The sequence below is a fragment of the Bombina bombina genome, chromosome 1 (genome assembly GCF_027579735.1).
Source record: "Bombina bombina isolate aBomBom1 chromosome 1, aBomBom1.pri, whole genome shotgun sequence".
NCBI lineage: Eukaryota > Metazoa > Chordata > Amphibia > Anura > Bombinatoridae > Bombina > Bombina bombina.
In genome coordinates, this window is record NC_069499.1 from 866,931,398 (window position 1) to 866,951,462 (window position 20,065).

Genomic DNA, 20,065 nt, shown 5'->3' on the forward strand with positions numbered 1-20,065 from the left:
GGTCCGTTTCTACGAAAGGGACGAAAATTAGGTTTATTTTTTGCCTTGAAAGGCCGATCCTGAGGAAGGGCGTGGCCCTTACCCCCAGTGATATCAGAGATAATCTCTTTCAAGTCAGGGCCAAACAGCGTTTTCCCCTTGAAAGGAATGTTAAGTAGCTTGTTCTTGGAAGACGCATCAGCCGACCAAGATTTCAACCAAAGCGCTCTGCGCGCCACAATAGCAAACCCAGAATTCTTAGCCGCTAACCTAGCCAATTGCAAAGTGGCGTCTAGGGTAAAAGAATTAGCCAATTTGAGAGCATTGATTCTGTCCATAATCTCCTCATAAGGAGGAGAATCACTATCGACCGCCTTTATCAGCTCATCGAACCAGAAACATGCGGCTGTAGCGACAGGGACAACGCATGAAATTGGTTGTAGAAGGTAACCCTGCTGAACAAACATCTTTTTAAGCAAACCTTCTAATTTTTTATCCATAGGATCTTTGAAAGCACAACTATCCTCTATGGGTATAGTGGTGCGTTTGTTTAAAGTGGAAACCGCTCCCTCGACCTTGGGGACTGTCTGCCATAAGTCCTTTCTGGGGTCGACCATAGGAAACAATTTTTTAAATATGGGGGGAGGGACGAAAGGAATACCGGGCCTTTCCCATTCTTTATTAACAATGTCCGCCACCCGCTTGGGTATAGGAAAAGCTTCTGGGAGCCCCGGCACCTCTAGGAACTTGTCCATTTTACATAGTTTCTCTGGGATGACCAACTTGTCACAATCATCCAGAGTGGATAATACCTCCTTAAGCAGAATGCGGAGATGTTCCAACTTAAATTTAAATGTAATCACATCAGGTTCAGCATGTTGAGAAATGTTCCCTGAATCAGTAATTTCTCCCTCAGACAAAACCTCCCTGGCCCCATCAGACTGGGTTAGGGGCCCTTCAGAAACATTATTATCAGCGTCGTCATGCTCTTCAGTATCTAAAACAGAGCAGTCGCGCTTACGCTGATAAGTGTTCATTTTGGCTAAAATGTTTTTGACAGAATTATCCATTACAGCCGTTAATTGTTGCATAGTAAGGAGTATTGGCGCGCTAGATGTACTAGGGGCCTCCTGAGTGGGCAAGACTCGTGTAGACGAAGGAGGGAATGATGCAGTACCATGCTTACTCCCCTCACTTGAGGAATCATCTTGGGCATCATTGTCATTGTCACATAAATCACATTTATTTAAATGAATAGGAATTCTGGCTTCCCCACATTCAGAACACAGTCTATCTGGTAGTTCAGACATGTTAAACAGGCATAAACTTGATAACAAAGTACAAAAAACGTTTTAAAATAAAACCGTTACTGTCACTTTAAATTTTAAACTGAACACACTTTATTACTGCAATTGCGAAAAAACATGAAGGAATTGTTCAAAATTCACCAAATTTTCACCACAGTGTCTTAAAGCCTTAAAAGTATTGCACACCAAATTTGGAAGCTTTAACCCTTACAATAACGGAACCGGAGCCGTTTTGAACTTTAACCCCTTTACAGTCCCTGGTATCTGCTTTGCTGAGACCCAACCAAGCCCAAAGGGGAATACGATACCAAATGACGCCTTCAGAAAGTCTTTTCTAAGTATCAGAGCTCCTCTCACATGCGACTGCATGCCATGCCTCTCAAAAACAAGTGCGCAACACCGGCGCGAAAATGAGGCTCTGCCTATGCTTTGGGAAAGCCCCTAAAGAATAAGGTGTCTAAAACAGTGCCTGCCGATATTATTATATCAAAATACCCAAATAAAATGATTCCTCAAGGCTAAATATGTGTTAATAATGAATCGATTTAGCCCAGAAAAAGTCTACAGTCTTAATAAGCCCTTGTGAAGCCCTTATTTACGATCGTAATAAACATGGCTTACCGGATCCCATAGGGAAAATGACAGCTTCCAGCATTACATCGTCTTGTTAGAATGTGTCATACCTCAAGCAGCAAGAGACTGCTCACTGTTCCCCCAACTGAAGTTAATTGCTCTCAACAGTCCTGTGTGGAACAGCCATGGATTTTAGTGACGGTTGCTAAAATCATTTTCCTCATACAAACAGAAATCTTCATCTCTTTTCTGTTTCTGAGTAAATAGTACATACCAGCACTATTTCAAAATAACAAACTCTTGATTGAATAATAAAAACTACAGTTAAACACTAAAAAACTCTAAGCCATCTCCGTGGAGATGTTGCCTGTACAACGGCAAAGAGAATGACTGGGGTAGGCGGAGCCTAGGAGGGATCATGTGACCAGCTTTGCTGGGCTCTTTGCCATTTCCTGTTGGGGAAGAGAATATCCCACAAGTAAGGATGACGCCGTGGACCGGACACACCTATGTTGGAGAAACAAAACCTAAAAACAGTTATAGAAAATGAAAAGAAAAACCTAATTCAGAGACAAGATATTTCAGAGAAGTAATAGAGTGTTTATAAATTACACCTGCTGGGCAGTAGTGTAGGTGAGAACTCCTAACCGCTGCACTAGAACACCTACAGTCGGCAACACTTGCTCTATTCAGTGCATTACCATAACAAAGCATACATGTAAATATGTTACAACATGTACGGCACAGCTTTGCGTCCGTATCTTCCAGGCAGGGTGCTAGCCTAAACTAAGCAGAAACCTCACTGCTTCCAAAGTTCAAAGAAAGGAATGGCTGCACATCAGTGTACACTTAAAAAAAATTTTTTTATTGACATCTCCATTAAAATCCACAATACAGACATGGAGCCATGTGACAGTCTGACGAGTTTCGCGCTCCCTAGTGGCGCTTAATCATAGACTAATGATACAAACAATACTTCTTTCCTGTTATAGGGCAACCTGCCTATTCATTTGTCAACACTTGCAAAGTCATGTACACAAATATTAAAAACAAAATATGTAACACATAGTCCTACTATACAAATATGATTTATATTTTTTTTAAATTAGTTTATCATGTTTTAAGCTAACGTCCCACTCTAGGTTTAATCCAAAGGGTACCCTAGTTTTAAGTTTAAAGATCCAATATAGTACCAAGAATTCACAAATATTCTGTCAACCCTCCTGGCAGGCCAATTGTGTCTGGCATAGGCTCCTTATTCTAGCCTCTGTCAGAATGGATGGATGCCATTTTGCACCCCTAGTAAAGGGTCTTTTTACCTATTTAAGGGATTCATACCATTTATTGAAGTGTATTGAAAAAATTAAATGGCAAAAAGGGTACTGCTGGGCAGTGATTGATATAGTGTCACTATATACCTCTTTACCACATACATTAGGAATATCTGTGGTTCAATGTTTTTAAACAAGTTCACTAGTTTCAATACAGAGACTAAGGTGTGCATCTTTTCTGTTGTAGAATTCTTGCTGACTCATTTTTAATTTTTGATGATGTTTACAATTTACAATGTTGTGACACAGCAATGGGGGCAAAATAAATCCCTCTTTTGCCAATTTATTTGTTGGATTTTGGGAATTGAAGTATATATTTGTCTTTAGTAATCCTTTTGTCAGGAATAAAGTATTTTACAAGAGGTTCAGTGATGATTTTATTTTGATCTTTGATGGTCCCTTTGTTGAAGGCTTTAGTAATTCTAGGATAGACTTCTTGGATATAACATTAGAAGGTGACGCTGATGGCAGTAGAATAATTTCAAAAACTTTTAGAAAGCCCAGTGCAGGCAATACTATTGTTCATGCCCATTCCTGCCACCCATACCACTTGATACAAGCTATTCCAAGGGACCAATTTATTAGAATACAAAGAAACACAAAAGATAATAATGTATATATGCAACAATCTGAGGAGCTGTGCAATAGATTGGAGGCCAGCGGTTACAACCGATTGGAATTAGAAAAAGCAAGTCATGAAGTCAGCCAGTTAGTTTGGACAGTGTCCTAAAAGAAAGTGTGAAACAGTGTAAATTTAACAAAAGTAGGAAATTTTTCTATCAAGGTTATAGACATAGCTAAAGCGCCACTTAGGGGCGGTAACAAATATAAAATATTAGATAGAAAAGAACTATATTGGATCTTTAAACTGAAAACTAGGGTAACCTTTGGACTAAACCTAGAGTGGGGCATTAGCTATTTTGTTTAAAACATGATAAACGAATATCAAAAAATATACATCATATTTGTTTAGGAGGACTATGTTTTACATATTTTGTTTTTAATGTTTGTGTACATGGCATTGTAAGTGTTGACAAATGAATAGGCAGGATGCCCTATAGAAAACAGAATTTATGCTTACCTGATAAATTACTTTCTCTTGCGGTGTATCCAGTCCACGGCTTCATCCTTTACTTGTGGGATATTCTCATTCCCTAAAGGAAGTGGCAAAGAGAGCACACAGCAGAGCTGTCCATATAGCTCCCCCTCCAGCTCCACCCCCCAGTCATTCGACCAAAGGTTAGGAAGAAAGAGGAGAAACCATAGGGTGCAGTGGTGACTGTAGTTTAAACAAAAACAAATTACCTGACTTAAATGCCAGGGCGGGCCGTGGACTGGATACACCGCAAGAGAAAGTAATTTATCAGGTAAGCATAAATTCTGTTTTCTCTTGCAAGGTGTATCCAGTCCACGGATTCATCCTTTACTTGTGGGATACCAATACCAAAGCTTTAGGACACGGATGAAGGGAGGGAACAAGACAGGTACCTTAAACGGAAGGCACCACTGCTTGCAAAACCTTTCTCCCAAAAATAGCCTCTGAAGAAGCAAAAGTATTGAATTTGTAAAATTTGGCAAAAGTATGCAGTGAAGACCAAGTCGCTGCCTTACAAATCTGTTCAACAGAAGCCTCATTTTTGAAAGCCCATGTGGAAGCCACTGCTCTGGTAGAATGAGCAGTAATTCTTTCAGGAGGCTGCTGGCCAGCAGTCTCATAGGCCAAACGGATGATGCTTTTCAGCCAAAAGGAAACAGAGGTAGCAGTCGCTTTCTGACCTCTCCTCTTACCAGAATAGATAACAAACAAGGAAGATGTTTGTCTGAAATCCTTAGTTGCTTGTAAATAGAACTTTAAAGCACAAACTACATCAAGATTGTGTAAAAGACGTTCCTTCTTCGAAGATGGATTAGGACACAGAGAAGGAACAACTATTTCCTGGTTAATATTCTTGTTAGAAACAACTTTAGGAAGAAAACCAGGCTTGGTACGCAAAACTACCTTATCTGCGTGGAACACCAGGTAAGGTGAATCACACTGTAAGGCAGATAATTCTGAAACTCTTCGAGCAGAAGAGATAGCTACCAAAACCAAAAGTTTCCAAGATAAAAGCTTAATATCTATGGAATGTAAAGGTTCAAACGGAACCCCTTGCAGAACTGAAATAACTAAATTCAGACTCCATGGCGGAGCCACAGGTCTATAAACAGGCTTGATTCTGACTAAAGCCTGAGCAAACGCTTGAACGTCTGGTACTTCTGCCAGACGCTTGTGTAACAGGATAGACAAAGCAGATATTTGTCCTTTTAAGGAACTAGCAGACAATCCTTTCTCCAATCCTTCTTGGAGAAAGGACAATATCCTGTGAATCCTAATCTTACTCCATGAGTAACCCTTGGATTCACACCAACAAAGATATTTCCGCCATATCTTACGGTAGATTTTCCTGGTGACAGGCTTTCTAGCCTGAATCAGAGTATCTATAACTGACTCAGAGAACCCACGCTTTGAAAGAATTAAGCGTTCAATCTCCAAGCAGTCAGACGTAGAGAAACTAAATTTGGATGGTTGAAAGGACCCTGTATTAGAAGATCCTGCCTCATTGGCAGTGTCCATGGTGGGACAGATGACATGTCCACTAGGTCTGCATACCAAGTCCTTGCGTGGCCACGCAGGCGCTATCAGAATCACCGAAGCCTTCTCCTGCTTGATTCTGGCGACCAGATGCGGGAGGAGAGGAAACGGTGGAAAAACATATGCCAGATTGAAGGACCAAGGCGCTGCTAGAGCATCTATTAATACCGCCTTGGGGTCCTGGGACCTGGACCCGTAGAGAGGAAGTTTGGCGTTCTGACGGGACGTCATCAGATCCAATTCTGGAGTGCCCCATAGCTGAGTCAGCTGAGCAAATACCTCCGGGTGGAGTTCCCACTCCCCCGGGTGAAAAGTCTGACGACTTAGAAAATCTGCCTCCCAGTTGTCTACTCCTGGGATGTGAATTGCTGAGAGATGGCAGGAGTGGTCCTCCGCCCACCTGATTATTTTGGTTACTTCCGTCATCGCTAGGGAACTCTTTGTTCCCCCCTGATGATTGACGTAAGCTACAGTCGTGATAATGTCTGACTGAAATCTGATAAATTTGGCCGCAGCTAGTTGAGGCCATGCCTGAAGAGCTTTGAATATCGCCCTCAGTTCCAGAATGTTTATCGGGAGAAGCGTTTCTTCCCGAGACCATAAGCCCTGAGCTTTCAGGGAGTCCCAGACTGCACCCCAGCCTAACAGACTGGCGTTGGTCGTTACAATGACCCACTCTGGCCTGCGGAAACATATTCCCTGAGACAGGTGGTCCTGAGACAACCACCAGAGAAGAGAATCTCTGATCTCCTGGTCCAACTGAATTTGAGGAGACAAATCTGCATAATCCCCATTCCACTGTTTGAGCATGCATAGTTGCAGTGGTTTGAGGTGTATCCGAGCAAAAGGGACTATGTCCATTGCCGCTACCATTAATCCGATTGTCTCCAAGCACTGAGCCACAGATGGCCGGGGAATGGAATGAAGAACTCGGCAAGTAGTTAAGAGTTTTAATTTTCTGACCTCCGTCAGAAATATTTTAATTTCTACCGAGTCTATTAGAGTCCCTAGGAAGGGAACCCTTGTGAAAGGGGAAAGAGAACTCTTTTTGATGTTCACCTTCCACCCGTGAGACCTCAGAAAGGCCAATACAATCTCTGTGTGAGACTTGGCTCTTTGGAAAGACGGCGCCTGAATTAAAATGTCGTCTAGGTAAGGCGCCACTGCTATGCCCCGCGGTCTTAGCACCGCCAGAAGGGACCCTAGCACCTTTGTTAAAAATTCTGGGAGCAGTGGCTAAGCCGAAAGTAAGAGCCACAAACTGGTAATGCTTGTCCAGAAAGGCGAACCTGAGAAACTGGTGATGATCTTTGTGGATAGGAATGTGTAGGTATGCATCCTTTAGATCCACGGTAGTCATATATTGACCTTCCTGGATCATTGGTAAGACTGTCCAAATGGTCTCCATTTTGAATGATGGGACTCTGAGGAATCTGTTTAGAATTTTTAGATCCAGGATGGGTCTGTAAGTTCCCTCTTTTTTGGGAACCACAAACAGGTTTGAGTAAAAACCCAGCCCTTGTTCCACAATTGGAACTGGGTGGATCACTCCCATTGTATGTAGATCTTCTACACAGCGTAAAAACGCCTCTTTCTTTGTCTGATCTGTAGCCAGACGAGAAATGTGGAACCTCCCCCTTGGAGGAGAACCCTTGAATTCTAGAAGATATCCCTGGGATACAATATCTAACGCCCAAGGATCGTGTACATCTCTTGCCCAGGTCTAAGCGAAGAGAGGGAGTCTGCCCCCTACTAGATCCGGTCCTGGATCGGGGGCTACCCCTTCATGCTGTCTTGGTGGCAGCTGCAGGATTTTTAGCCTGTTTCCCCTTATTCCAGCCCTGGTAAGGTTTCCAAGTTGCCTTGGGCTGTGAAGCGTTACCCTCTTGCTTTGCAGCCGGAGAGGATGAAGCAGGGCCGTTCCTGAAATTACGTAAGAAACGAAAATTAGCTTTGTTCTTTGTCTTAAAGGACTTGTCCTGAGGGAGAGCATGGCCTTTACCCCCGGTGATTTCTGAAATAATATCTTTCAATTCAGGCCCGAAGAGGGTCTTTCCTTTGAAAGGGATGTTCAAAAGCTTGGATTTAGATGACACATCGGCCGACCAGGACTTTAGCCATAGCGCCCTGCACGCCAAAATGGCGAAACCTGAATTTTTTGCCGCTAACTTAGCTATTTGGAAAGCGGCGTTAGTGATAAAAGAATTAGCTAGCTTTAGAGCCTTAATTCTATCCATAATTTCCTCATATGACGTCTCCGTCTGGAGCGAGTCTTCCAGCACCTCAAACCAGAAAGCGGCTGCAGTAGTTACAGGAATAATGCAGGCAATAGGCTGGAGAAGAAAACCTCGTTGAACAAACATTTTCTTAAGTAAACCCTCTAACTTCTTATCCATAGGGTCTTTGAAAGCACAACTGTCTTCAATTGGTATGGTTGTGCGTTTAGCAAGTGAAGAAACAGCCCCCTCCACCTTAGGGACCGTCTGCCACGAGTCCCGCACAGGGTCAGATATGGGGAACATTTTCTTAAAAACAGGAGGGGGAACAAAGGGAACACCTGGTCTATTCCACTCCCTAGTAACGATATCCGCAATCCTCTTAGGGACCGGAAACGCATCCGTGTAAACAGGGACCTCTAGGTACTTGTCCATTTTAAACAATTTCTCTGGGATCACCAAAGGGTCGCAGTCATCCAGAGTAGCTAATACCTCCCTAAGCAAAACGCGGAGGTGTTCTAGTTTAAATTTAAAAGCCAATGTATCTGAATCTGTCTGAAAATGGAACCCTTCCTGAATCAGAGACTTCTCCCTCAGACATCAAATCCTTCGCTCCCACTTCAGAGCGTTGTGAGGGTATATCGGATACGGCTACCAAAGCGTCAGAATGCTCATAATCTGTTCTTAAAACTGAGCTATCACGCTTTGCAGGTAACACGGGCAGTTTAGATAAGAAGGCTGTAAGAGAATTATCCATGACTGCCGCTAATTCTTGTAATGTAAAAGGGTTAGACGCACTAGAGGTACTTGGCGTGGCTTGCGTGGGCATAACTGGTTGTGACACTTGGGGAGAGGCAGACGGGCTACCCTCGTTACCTTCAGTCTGAGAATCATCTTGGGCCACATTCTTAAGTGCAACAATATGATCTTTAAAGTGTAGAGACATATCAGTACAAGTGGGACACATTCTGAGAAGGGGTTCCACCATGGCTTCTAAACACATTGAACAAGGATTTTCCTTAGTGTCAGACATGTTTAATAGACTAGTAGTATACACAAACAGGCTTGGAAATCACTTTAATCAAATAAAAAACACAATTTGAAAAAACGTTACTGTGCCTTTAAGAGATAAAAAGAGCACACAATTTTACAAAACAGTGAAAAATGCAGCAATCCTTTTGAAATTTTCACAGTATGTACCTAAAACCTTAATAAGATTGCACCACAAGTTGCAGAACGATTAACCCCTTAATGCCCAAACCGGAGCAGTCTAAAGCCAACACCCGGTTAAAATTACTACAGCACCTTGCCACAGCCCTACCTGCCCTTAAGGATCAGATTTGGGGGAATATAGTTTCTTTAAGGCCCTCAAACAGCAGCAGGACCCTCCATGTGAAGCAGCATGAACTTCTCTGCAATTCTAAGTGCGCATCTGAGGCACAAAATTAGGCCCCTCCCACTCTACTCCGGAGCTGTGAGGCCTACTAAATCACTCCTAAGTGAATAAAAAACAGCCATGTGGGTAATAATCCCAGAAAGAACCCAAAAGGGCTTTCAAAGTGTCTTGCAAAACGATTTTTCCTTAGCTAAACAATCGATTGCTCTTAATAAGTGTCAACCAGTATATTAGCCCTATTATGTAAGCATTCAATTCCTTACTAAGTCTGTGAACATAGCTTACCCTCCCCTCATGGGGATATTGTCAGTCTCTTCTAGCATTATCTCAGTCTTGTCTAGAAATAAATGACTGAACATACCATATTGCAGATCACCCTGCAAACTGTTCCCCCCAACTGAAGTTTTCTGGTACTCCTCAGTCCTGTGTGGGAACAGCAGTGGATTTTAGTTACAACATGCTAAAATCATTTTCCTCTCAGCAGAAATCTTCATCACTTTTCTGCTAGAGTAAATAGTACAAACCGGTACCATTTAAAATAACAAACTTTTGATTGAAGATAATAAAACTACAAATCTAACACCACATTCACTTTACCCTCCCGAGAGAGACCCTAGTGCTTAGAGCCGGCAAAGAGAATGACTGGGGGGTGGAGCTGGAGGGGGAGCTATATGGACAGCTCTGCTGTGTGCTCTCTTTGCCACTTCCTGTAGGGAATGAGAATATCCCACAAGTAAAGGATGAATCCGTGGACTGGATACACCTTGCAAGAGAAAGAAGAAATATTTTATGTATCAGTCTATAATTAATCGCCACTAGGGGGGGCGCGAAACTCGTCAGACTGTCACATGGCTCCATGTCTGTTTTGTGTACAGCCATCCCTTTCTATGTAAATATATTACCTCTCTGTATCCAGTGATACTGCATCGCCATAACAAAGCAGACATGTAAATATGTTACCTCTTGCTGTATCCAGTGAGACTGCATTACCATAACAAAGCAGACTTGTAAATATTTTAATAATATTATAATTCTGTTGGCGGAATTCAGCATTGCACAAGAGCGCTATTTTGCCCTGTTGTGCAACGACGCCCCCTTGTCCACACACAGTCAATCACGCACGGGCAGGAGCTGCCAATCTCCCTGGTCGGACGAGACCAGGGAGACTGAAATTCTCCACCTAAGAAGTATAGAAGAGTTAGGGAAGCAGCGGTCTGATGACCGCTGCTTGATAAATACTGACTGCAGGTGATCTTGTGAGAACCTGTGTTCTGTCGATAACTCCAATTTGTCGAAAACTCCAATCTGACGTCACTTCCGGTATTTCCATACATCTGATTGGCCGTGTCCAGTGAGTCACAGGATTCACAAGCAATCAGATAGGCCCTGTAATCTTCACTATCTATTTTGCCTCCGCCTGGGGGGTTCAAGGGGGGCCCCCCTTGTAAACCTCATTCCCCAAGGTTTACTTGGAGTGTGTGCGAAAGGGTCTGCGGTGGCAAAATAGATATTAAAATAAAAGAGTCACCGGAAGTGACGTCAGATTTGAGTTTTCGACAGATTGGAGTTCTCAACAGAACACCAGCAGTCGTAGGCAGGTGAAGACTTTGATAAATCGAGCCTTTAGCAGTATTCCAATCCACCAGAAAACGTCTGAGAAGCTTTTTGCAGGAATTCTGGACATTTCTAATTTAACAGTCATGATCACTTGAAAACTCATCTGGCCTCTGTCAAATGGCTGATCTTGGTACTTACATGAAACATTTTCCAGAGTTTTTTTGCATGCTCAGTTTACATAAGAAAATGCAAAAAGCATGGTTAATTGTGCTTTAAATAAATACAAAAAAACCTTGCAGTTGAAAACATCATAGATGAAATCCTTATACTTTTTTTAATCAGTAGCAATGCTGCTGGGAATTAAGTTTTTTTTCTAATGTGCAGTATTAACAATACAATGTTGTAATGTCACATCATTAAATATTTCTATATCTCTTATTAGGGATTGCAAGTCAAAGTATTGTCACATATAATTCAGGAATTATTGCTTTTATAGGGTATATATTACATGATTATAAAAAACATGATGATAATAATATTATATACATTTTTAAAACATTGTCTTGTTAGAGCTCCTTACTGCAGAAATAAATATCTAAGCTTCCCTGAGCATTTTCTTGTGGAAATTCAAGCTGTTTAGAATGAGACCCTTATATGGTATTGTCATACTTTGCATTTTTGGTGAAGTAAACGTCAATTAAAAATGAAGAAGTATTTACCAATACTTATATCAGTCTTTTCAGCTTCAGCTTATGTGTACTAAAAGTCTCCAGTGAATTTTTGATATTTTTACTTTAAAGGGACAGTCATGTCCAAAATAAACTCTTATGATTCAGATAGGGCATGCAATTTTAAACAACTTTTCAATTTACTTTTATCATCAATTTTGCTTTATTCTCTTTGTATTTTTAGTTGAAAGCTAAACCTAGGTAGGCTAAGTAGTCACAGAGGTAAAAAAAATGTATAACTGTGTTGGTTATGCAAAACTAGGGAATAAGTAATAAAGGGATTATCTATCTGGTGTTGACTGTCCCTTTAATAGTGTATTAAGCCAGGATATAAACTAAAATGATTTGCTCCTCAGATTCCCCCCCCCCCACATATATCTTTATAAATTCTAGCAATGTTAGCAAAGCAAAAAAAAAAAAAAAGAAGGATGAGGACAGCCTATATCAAGTCACCAACAAAATTTAGCCTGAACATTTGATCTGCAGGGATTCTTTAGTACAATTTTATTCTACATAATTAGATATAGCAATTTTTGTTGTTCATACCTGGGTATTGCATGTTTTGCAAAATTGTTTGATTTTCCCAGCAGATATATCACAATCGTCATAACATTCTCTGCATTCATACATTGCAAGACCACCACAGATACGGCACTGCCGGGGAGCTGGAAGAATCATGCATAAAAACAATCATTATTCTTTTATCAAAGTACAGTATAATCACATTGCATTTATATGTATCTGGTAGAGCAGTGTATGTGACCTCCTTCCTATAAAAGTGAGCTTCATAATTTCATTTTTTTATACTTAATATTCAGCATATCCGACACACTATCTGACACAGCTGTAAAATGGATGTGTATATAATCTGAATTCAGACTGTAAATAACAAATTGTACAACTTTTTTAAATCCAATGAAATGTGTGTTTGTGGTGTACATTATTGTATGGGATGACACCGCAGGGCTTAAAGGGACACTAAACCCAATGTTTCAGATAGAGCATGCAATTTTAAGGCACTTTCTAATTTACTCGTATTATAATTTTTCTTTGTTCTCTTGCTATGTTGTTTATTTAAAAAACAGGAATCTAAGCTTTGGAGCCAGCCCATTTTTGGTTCAGCACCCGGGTAGCGCTTGCTGATTGGTGGCTAAATGTAGCCACGAATTAGCAAGCGCTTTCCATGGTACTGAACTAAAAATGGGCTTACATTCCTGCTTTTTCAAAAAAATATAGCAAGAGAACAAAGCAAAATTGATACTAGGAGTAAATTAGAAAGTTGCTTAAAATTGCATGCTGTATCTAAATCATAAACAAGAAAAATGTGGGTTTAGTGTCCCTTTACGATAGAAAGATGGTCACTTACTGTCTTCTAGCAAGTCTGTGATGTTCAGATCCAAGGAAGGAAATATTTTATTGAACATTTTAAAGTCTTTCCCGAATCGTGGCATCTGGATAATTAAACATGATGGCGCCTGAAAAACAATTTTGGGAGTAAGAATAAGATCCTATAAATTAGTAACATTTTAGCTAGCATCAGAAGAGAACCTTATATTGTCTGCAAACATAACTCAACCATTTGAGCCCCAGGGAAACACGTAAAAACATGACTAAACTAAATATGACTACACTTCCAGGCATCATTTCATTTCTGGAATAATAAATATTCTATAATATATAAGTATATTCAAAATTCAAACTGTTAAATTAGAAGTGACCATTTAAAGGGAAAAAAAGATTTTGCTGAAACACTATTTTAGAAATAAACTTTTTATATCTGCTTCTTAAGAATGATATTCTTTATGCTTCTTTTTTTTTCAGTCAGAAGCACTTAAAGGGACACTAAACCCAAATGTTTTCTTTCATGATTCAGATAGAGCAAATCTGAATCATGAAAGAAAAAATGTGGGTTCAGTGTCCCTTTAAATTCACAGGTTAGTAGCAGGGATGTGAAAAGAGGTCTGATATGGCTTAGAACAACAAAAATAATTTGTAATAGAGATACATGGAGAGTTTATTCTTAGCAGTTTTTGTAACATTTATACATGTAGTAAGAGAGCTATTGGTAATTTTGCTGCGTGTAATAGAACCCCCAGTATTTTCTCAGCTACATTTTTGTTTGTGGTCTACCAGGGGCTATACTGTTGGTATCCTTGGATAACGAGACTATAAAAAAAAAAAAACACACATTCATATAAATAAAGTTTGCTTTAAAAAAAAAAAAAAACTCACTATGTGGTGACTAACCTCTGCAAATTTTAAGTTGCTGTTGATGAAGGACCATTCCAAAAGCTGCTGAATAGTGGGGACACCAACATTTTCATTTTTCTCCATAAAAATTTGGTAGAAATAACAATCTTGAACTTTCTGACCAGCTGACCTTAAACAGAATGAAAACATACGTAACCATGCAGAAACTTCAGTATTGCCAACTTGTTACTGGATCTATTTATTTATTTAGTTGTTTTAGGGGGAAATTTGATTTGCCTGTGAAGCTTTGCCTATTTACCTCAATAAAAACTATATAAGAAAAAACATTTGCACAAACTGCTAAGAAGCAATGAGCTCTTTCAGGACAGAACAAATTATTTCCAGCGGCTACAGAATGACAAAACTTCAGAAAGAAAATGCAGACTATGTGGCTAAATATTGAATTCTATCAGATGATATAACAATACACCCACATGTGCATATACAAAAATGCTGAAAACACAATGTAGTCCAGAACTGCAGAAATGCTTATGTCACAACTAATATTGTATATCTCCAGTAGAACTGTGAACCTACTTATATAATGCTTGATAATTACAGAAACAAAGTTTTTTGTCATATAGTTTAATAACCCCACAAAACTTAAAACTGTTGAGGAAAAGCATCCCCAACTGGAAAACAGAGGCCACTCTTGGACCCCCAAACATATATTCAAAACATAAAGGGCGGGTTCAATGGGAAATGAAATAACGGACCACTTTTAGGCCCATGTTAAAATATAAATTCTATAATAAGAAAGGGCTACTTGTGGACCCAGACTGTGTCAAAAATATAACCTGTGAATTGTTTTACTCATTAGCTATGTTAGTGGGACAAAGGGAACTGTATAGAATTAACAATAATACAACTCCCCATTACGCAACAGGTGGTTCAATATTAAATTATTAAATGGTATATTATTAGGAGCAGATGTACTAATATGACAGCATCTCCACAGGTTTGTTGTGATAGAAAAATGTGCAAATTTATTTTTTTACTATTCCGATAGTGACTCTGTTTCCAGCAAGAGGCGTTTGAGCTATCAGAATTCCCCCTTCAGTTTTGCCTGAGATTATGGTTACTTAATTTTGTCTGAATACTGGGACCAAAAATAATCTTTTCTACATCAGATTGATATTGTCAGAGGTCTCAAAGATCATTTACAAACTACTAAGGAAATCAGAAATAAAATGTATACTTATAAAATGTATCACATGTGGGGATATTCACCTCCTGACTACTTGGAGAAGGGAAAAAAAAACATCACAACACACCAAAGCTTTAAATCTGTCCCACTTCCCATCCTCTGTCATACATATAGCCGAATAGATAAGGAAAACAGAAGAGCAGGAAAGATAAAGCGGGCCAAAGAAGTGCAAAACAATTACTGCTACCATCTGAGCAAAGAGAAAGGTCAAGACTTGTGGACTCTCACCATCATGAAAGAAGCTAATTTATCAGGTAAGCATACATTTTGTTTCCCTTCATCAGATGGTAAAAGTCCACGAGCCATTACATGTGGGAATCAATAACCAAGCTGTAGAGTCCACAAGACCACAGTGAATGGGCAGGACGTTATAATTAAGGCATTACGGCCCACAGAAATTTCCTACCAAAGGCAACCTCAGAAGAAGTATACAAATCAAAGTAATAAAACTTATAATCAAATAGATGCCCTACAAATTTGAACAATAGAAGTCTCGTTACAAAAAGCCCAAGAAGTAGCAACTGCTCTAGTTGAGTGAGCAGTAATGCACAGCTTCCACATAATATTCAAGAGCTCACACAACATTCAAGTTGTGGAGAAGACACTTCTTAGAATTCTTGGAGCTGGGCAAAAAAAAAAAAAAACACGATTTCCTGATTGATAGATTAGGAAGAAAAGAATAGCTAGTGTGAAAAACAGCCTTATACTGATGAAAACTCATAAAAGGAGGTTTGCAAGACCAGACTGAAAGCTCGAAAACTCTTCTAGCTGAAGACATAGCTAGAAGAAAAAGATCCTTCCAAGATAAAAACTGAAGGTCCAAACAATGTATAGGCTCAAAAGGAGAAGTTTGAAGAACCCTCAAAACCAGATTCAGATTCCAGGGAGTAGAAACTGAACAAAACCTGAACAAATAACTGGTTTAATCATAATCAGAGTCCAAACAAGGGCCTGAAAATCAGGAATTTTAGCAATTTTCTTATGAAACAGAACAGAAAGATGAAATATGACCCTTCAGAGAACTGGCTGAAAAGTTTAGGTACTTACCACTCAGTCCTTTATCATAGCCAGTGCGAGCACAATGCCAGGGATCTGAATTAGTAACAGCATCGACAACCCAGGGTATTGGTGGACAAGTCCACATTTCAGCTGGCAAGGGCTGTGGATCCAGAAGAAGCAGCTAACTGTAGATCAGGAGATTGGTAGACAAGTTCACATTTTACCTGGGAGGACTGCAACATTTCTCACTGAGAAAAGACCTTTCACTACCTGGCTGATAACTCCTTGTCTGCCCCTCTGAACGACAGGTTACTGTGAGGAGGATTCAGCCTCAGATTACTTAGAGAATCCCCTTTTCGAAAGAGGAGTAGATCTTGGACTTCACTTTTACCTCACTCCTCATCAAGGATGCAAAAGAAAATTACTGAGGATAATGGAAGTTAGAGGGATTTAAAACTCTGGTCTGTTGGGGTGACTTTTGTCTCCTCCTAGTTTTCAGGAGCGGAATATTCCCAAACATTATGGCTCACTGACTCTCACCATCTGATGAAAGAAAACATAATTTATGCTTACCTGATAAATTCATTTCTTTCATAGTGGTGAGAGTCTATGATCCATTACTCCTGGGAAATACCTTCCCTACCACTAAGAGGCAAAGATTCCCACACTCCAAGAGCTCTATATAACCCCTCCCACCTCACACATACTTCAGTCTAAAGTACAGTCAAGCTAAAGTGAGGTAAGAAAAAAGACAAAAATGGAGCAGGGAAAAATATGTGCTTAAAAAAAGAAACAAAACCCTTAAAAACCCACCATGAAAGAAATAAAATTATCAGGTAAGCATACATTATGTTTTCTTTCATGGAGGTGGTGAGAGTGCACAACCCATCACTCCTGGAACTAATACCCAAGCCGTGGGGTCAATGCATAATAACAAAGAGAGGAATTTACAAAAAACAAAATTTAGGCTTATCTGATAAATTTCTTTGTTTCCGGATATGGAGAGACCACAACATCATTCAAATTACTAGTGGGAATATCACTCCTGGCCAGCAGGAGGAGGCAAAGAGCACCACAGCAAAGCTGTTAAGTTTCACTCCCCTACCCATAATTCCCAGTCATTTGACTGAAGGGAAATGGAAAAGGAATAACACAAAGGTGTAGAGATGCCTGAGGTTTAGTCAAAAATAACTTTCTTCATTTTAAGGGTGGGGTCGTGGACTCAGGTAAGCATAAATTTTGTTTTCTTTCCTAAGATATGGAGAGTCCACAACAACATTCGAATTACTAGTGGGAAACAATACCCAAGCTAGAGGATACGGAATGAATAGGGAGGGAGAACAAGACAGGCAGACCTAAACAGAAGGCACCACCGCTTGAAGAACCTTTCTCCCAAAAGAGGCCTCAGCCAAGGGAAAAGTTTGGAAAAAGTATGCAGAGAGGACTAAGTTGCAGCCTTGCAAATCTGTTCCACAGAAGCTTCATCTTCGAAAGCTCAAAAAAAAGGAGACAGTCCTAGTGGAATGAGCTGTAATTCTCTCAGGAGGCTGCTGTTCCGCAGACTCATAAGCAAAAAGAATCATACTTCTCAACCAGAGGGAAAGAGAAGTAGCAGTAGCCTTCTGACCCTTACGCTTTCCTGAGAAACAAACAAAAAGGGCAGAAGACTGGCAAAAATCCTTAGTCGCCTGAAGGTAGAATTTTAGAGCACGCACAACATCCAAGTTGTGCAACAGACATTCTTTATGAGAAGGATTGGGACAGACGGAAGAAACAACAATTTCCTGATTAATATTTCTATCCGAAACCACTTTAGGAAGAAACCCTAATTTAGTACAAAGAACCGCCTTATCCGCATGAAAGATAAGGTAAGGTGAATCACACTGCAAAGCCGAGAGTTCAGAAACTCTCCGAGCAGAAGAGATAGCAATAAAAAACAAAACTTTCCAAGATAACAACTTAATATCTATGGAATGCATTGGCTGAAACAGAGTCTGCTGCAAAACTTTAAGAACAAGATTAAGGCTCCAAGGAGAAGCAACAGGTTTAAACACAGGCCTGATTCTGACCAGGGCCTGACAAAAAGATTGAACATCTGTCAGACACTTGTGAAACAAAATAGATAATACAGAAATCTGACCTTTCAGAGGACTGACCGGCAATCCTTTCTCCAGACCTTCCTAGAGAAAAGACAAGATTCTAGGAATTCTGACTCTACTCCAAGGGTAGCCCTTAGATTCACACCAATAAAAGGTATTTACGTCATACCTTATGGTACATTTTTCGAGTAATAGGCTTGCGAGCCTGGATCATGGTCTCAATGACCAACTCAGAAAAACCACGCTTAGACAGAACTAAGCGTTCAATCTCCAAGCAGTCAGCTTCAGAGAAACGAGATTTGGATGGAAGAATGGACCTGTCAGAGCATCTATCAGAGCGGCTAGAGGATCTCTTGACCTTGAACCGTACCTTGGAAGCTTGGCGTTCTGCTGGGACGCCATCAGATCCATCTCCGGCACCCCCCCATTTGAGGGTTAACCTAAAGAACACCTCCGGATGGAGAGCCCACTCCTCGGGATGAAATGTCTGTCTGCTCAGGAAATCCACTTCCCAGTTGTCCACTCCAGGAATGTGGATGGCAGATAGACAACAACTGTGAGCTTCCGCCCACTGAATAATCCGTGCCACCTCCTTCATGGCTAAGGAACTCTGAGTTCCTCCCTGGTGGTTGATGTAAGCCACTGAGGTTATGATGTCCGACTGGAACCTGATAAACTGGGCTAAGGACAATTGAGGCCAAGCTATCAGAGCATTGTAAATCACTCTCAACTCCAAGATGTTTATGGGGAAAGCAGACTCCTCCCAAGTCCAAAGTCCCTGAGCCCCCATGATAAAAAATGCCCCAATTTATTAAAGTCATTTTCAAAATAAATATGCACTTTTACTTTAAAATTATGATAAGATCGCTTTAACAAACTACTCGCTAAATTAAACACCAAATAAAAGGTACCTCTACACCTCCGGATTAATGAGGTGCCCTACCTGACCCTTCAATTTTAGGACTAGAAAAATAGCAGCACACTTAGATGATAAACGATCCGTTATGATTCAAAGTCTCTTCACACTCAGAGACAGCTTACTCAGCCGGAGAGGGGGAGGAGTCACGTTATCGGCAAAGAAATGAAGTGTGCAGAGAAACTAACAGAGCGCTTCATTCTCACAACTGAAGAGTCCTATTAAGTAAAAATGACAGAGCCCATGAACTGCTAAATAACGATGATGCATACGAATAGAGAAGCGCTCTACCAGGAACGAACAAAAGCTCATCTGCTAGTTCTAAGGCGATTTACCACCAAGGAGCAGCCTCTTTTAGACCAGTGTGTTTTTGACAGAGGAAAATTTTCCTGAAGTACATCAGTCTGATCCCGCCAAGCAAGGTCAATCCAGCCCCGAAATACCAGGCAATTCGCCTTTGAACAAGGAACATGACAACCCCAGACGATCGTTTCGGCCTCCTATGGGCTAAAAGAGGCTGCTCCTAGGTGGTAACTCGCCATAGAACAAGCCACTAAGCTGTTGTTCGTTTCTAGTAGAGCGCTTCTCTCTTTGTATGCAAATTTTTATGACCTATGGGGAGGTCTTCCTAAGGATGATGGAGGAAGCCAGACGTGGACTCCTTGCCCAGTTTGCTTAGAGGAATATGGCTGCATCTCCCCTTACTTGGCGGGATCAGACTGATATACTTCAGGAAAGTTTTCCTCTGTGAAAAGCACAACTGGGCTAAAAGAGGCTGCTCCTAGGTGGTAACTCGCCATAGAAGAAGCCACTGAGCTGTTGTTCGTTCCTGGTAGAGCGCTTCTCTCTTTGTATGACCCATGGGGAGGTCTCTC

General features: G+C 40.7%; 1 protein-coding gene across 3 annotated transcripts in view; it reads right to left on the bottom strand.

Annotated features, from left to right (window-relative positions):
- The window catches only part of CYLD (CYLD lysine 63 deubiquitinase), a 467,344-nt gene that overhangs the window by 38,181 nt on the left and 409,098 nt on the right, over positions 1–20,065 (bottom strand). For all 3 annotated transcript variants that reach the window (XM_053699515.1, XM_053699514.1, XM_053699513.1), the window contains 3 exons: positions 13,967–14,099; positions 13,086–13,194; positions 12,266–12,384 (listed from right to left, as the gene is read on the bottom strand). In XM_053699515.1, the coding sequence (XP_053555490.1) occupies positions 12,266–12,384; positions 13,086–13,194; positions 13,967–14,099 (361 nt within the window). The remainder of the gene's footprint in view (positions 1–12,265; positions 12,385–13,085; positions 13,195–13,966; positions 14,100–20,065) is intronic.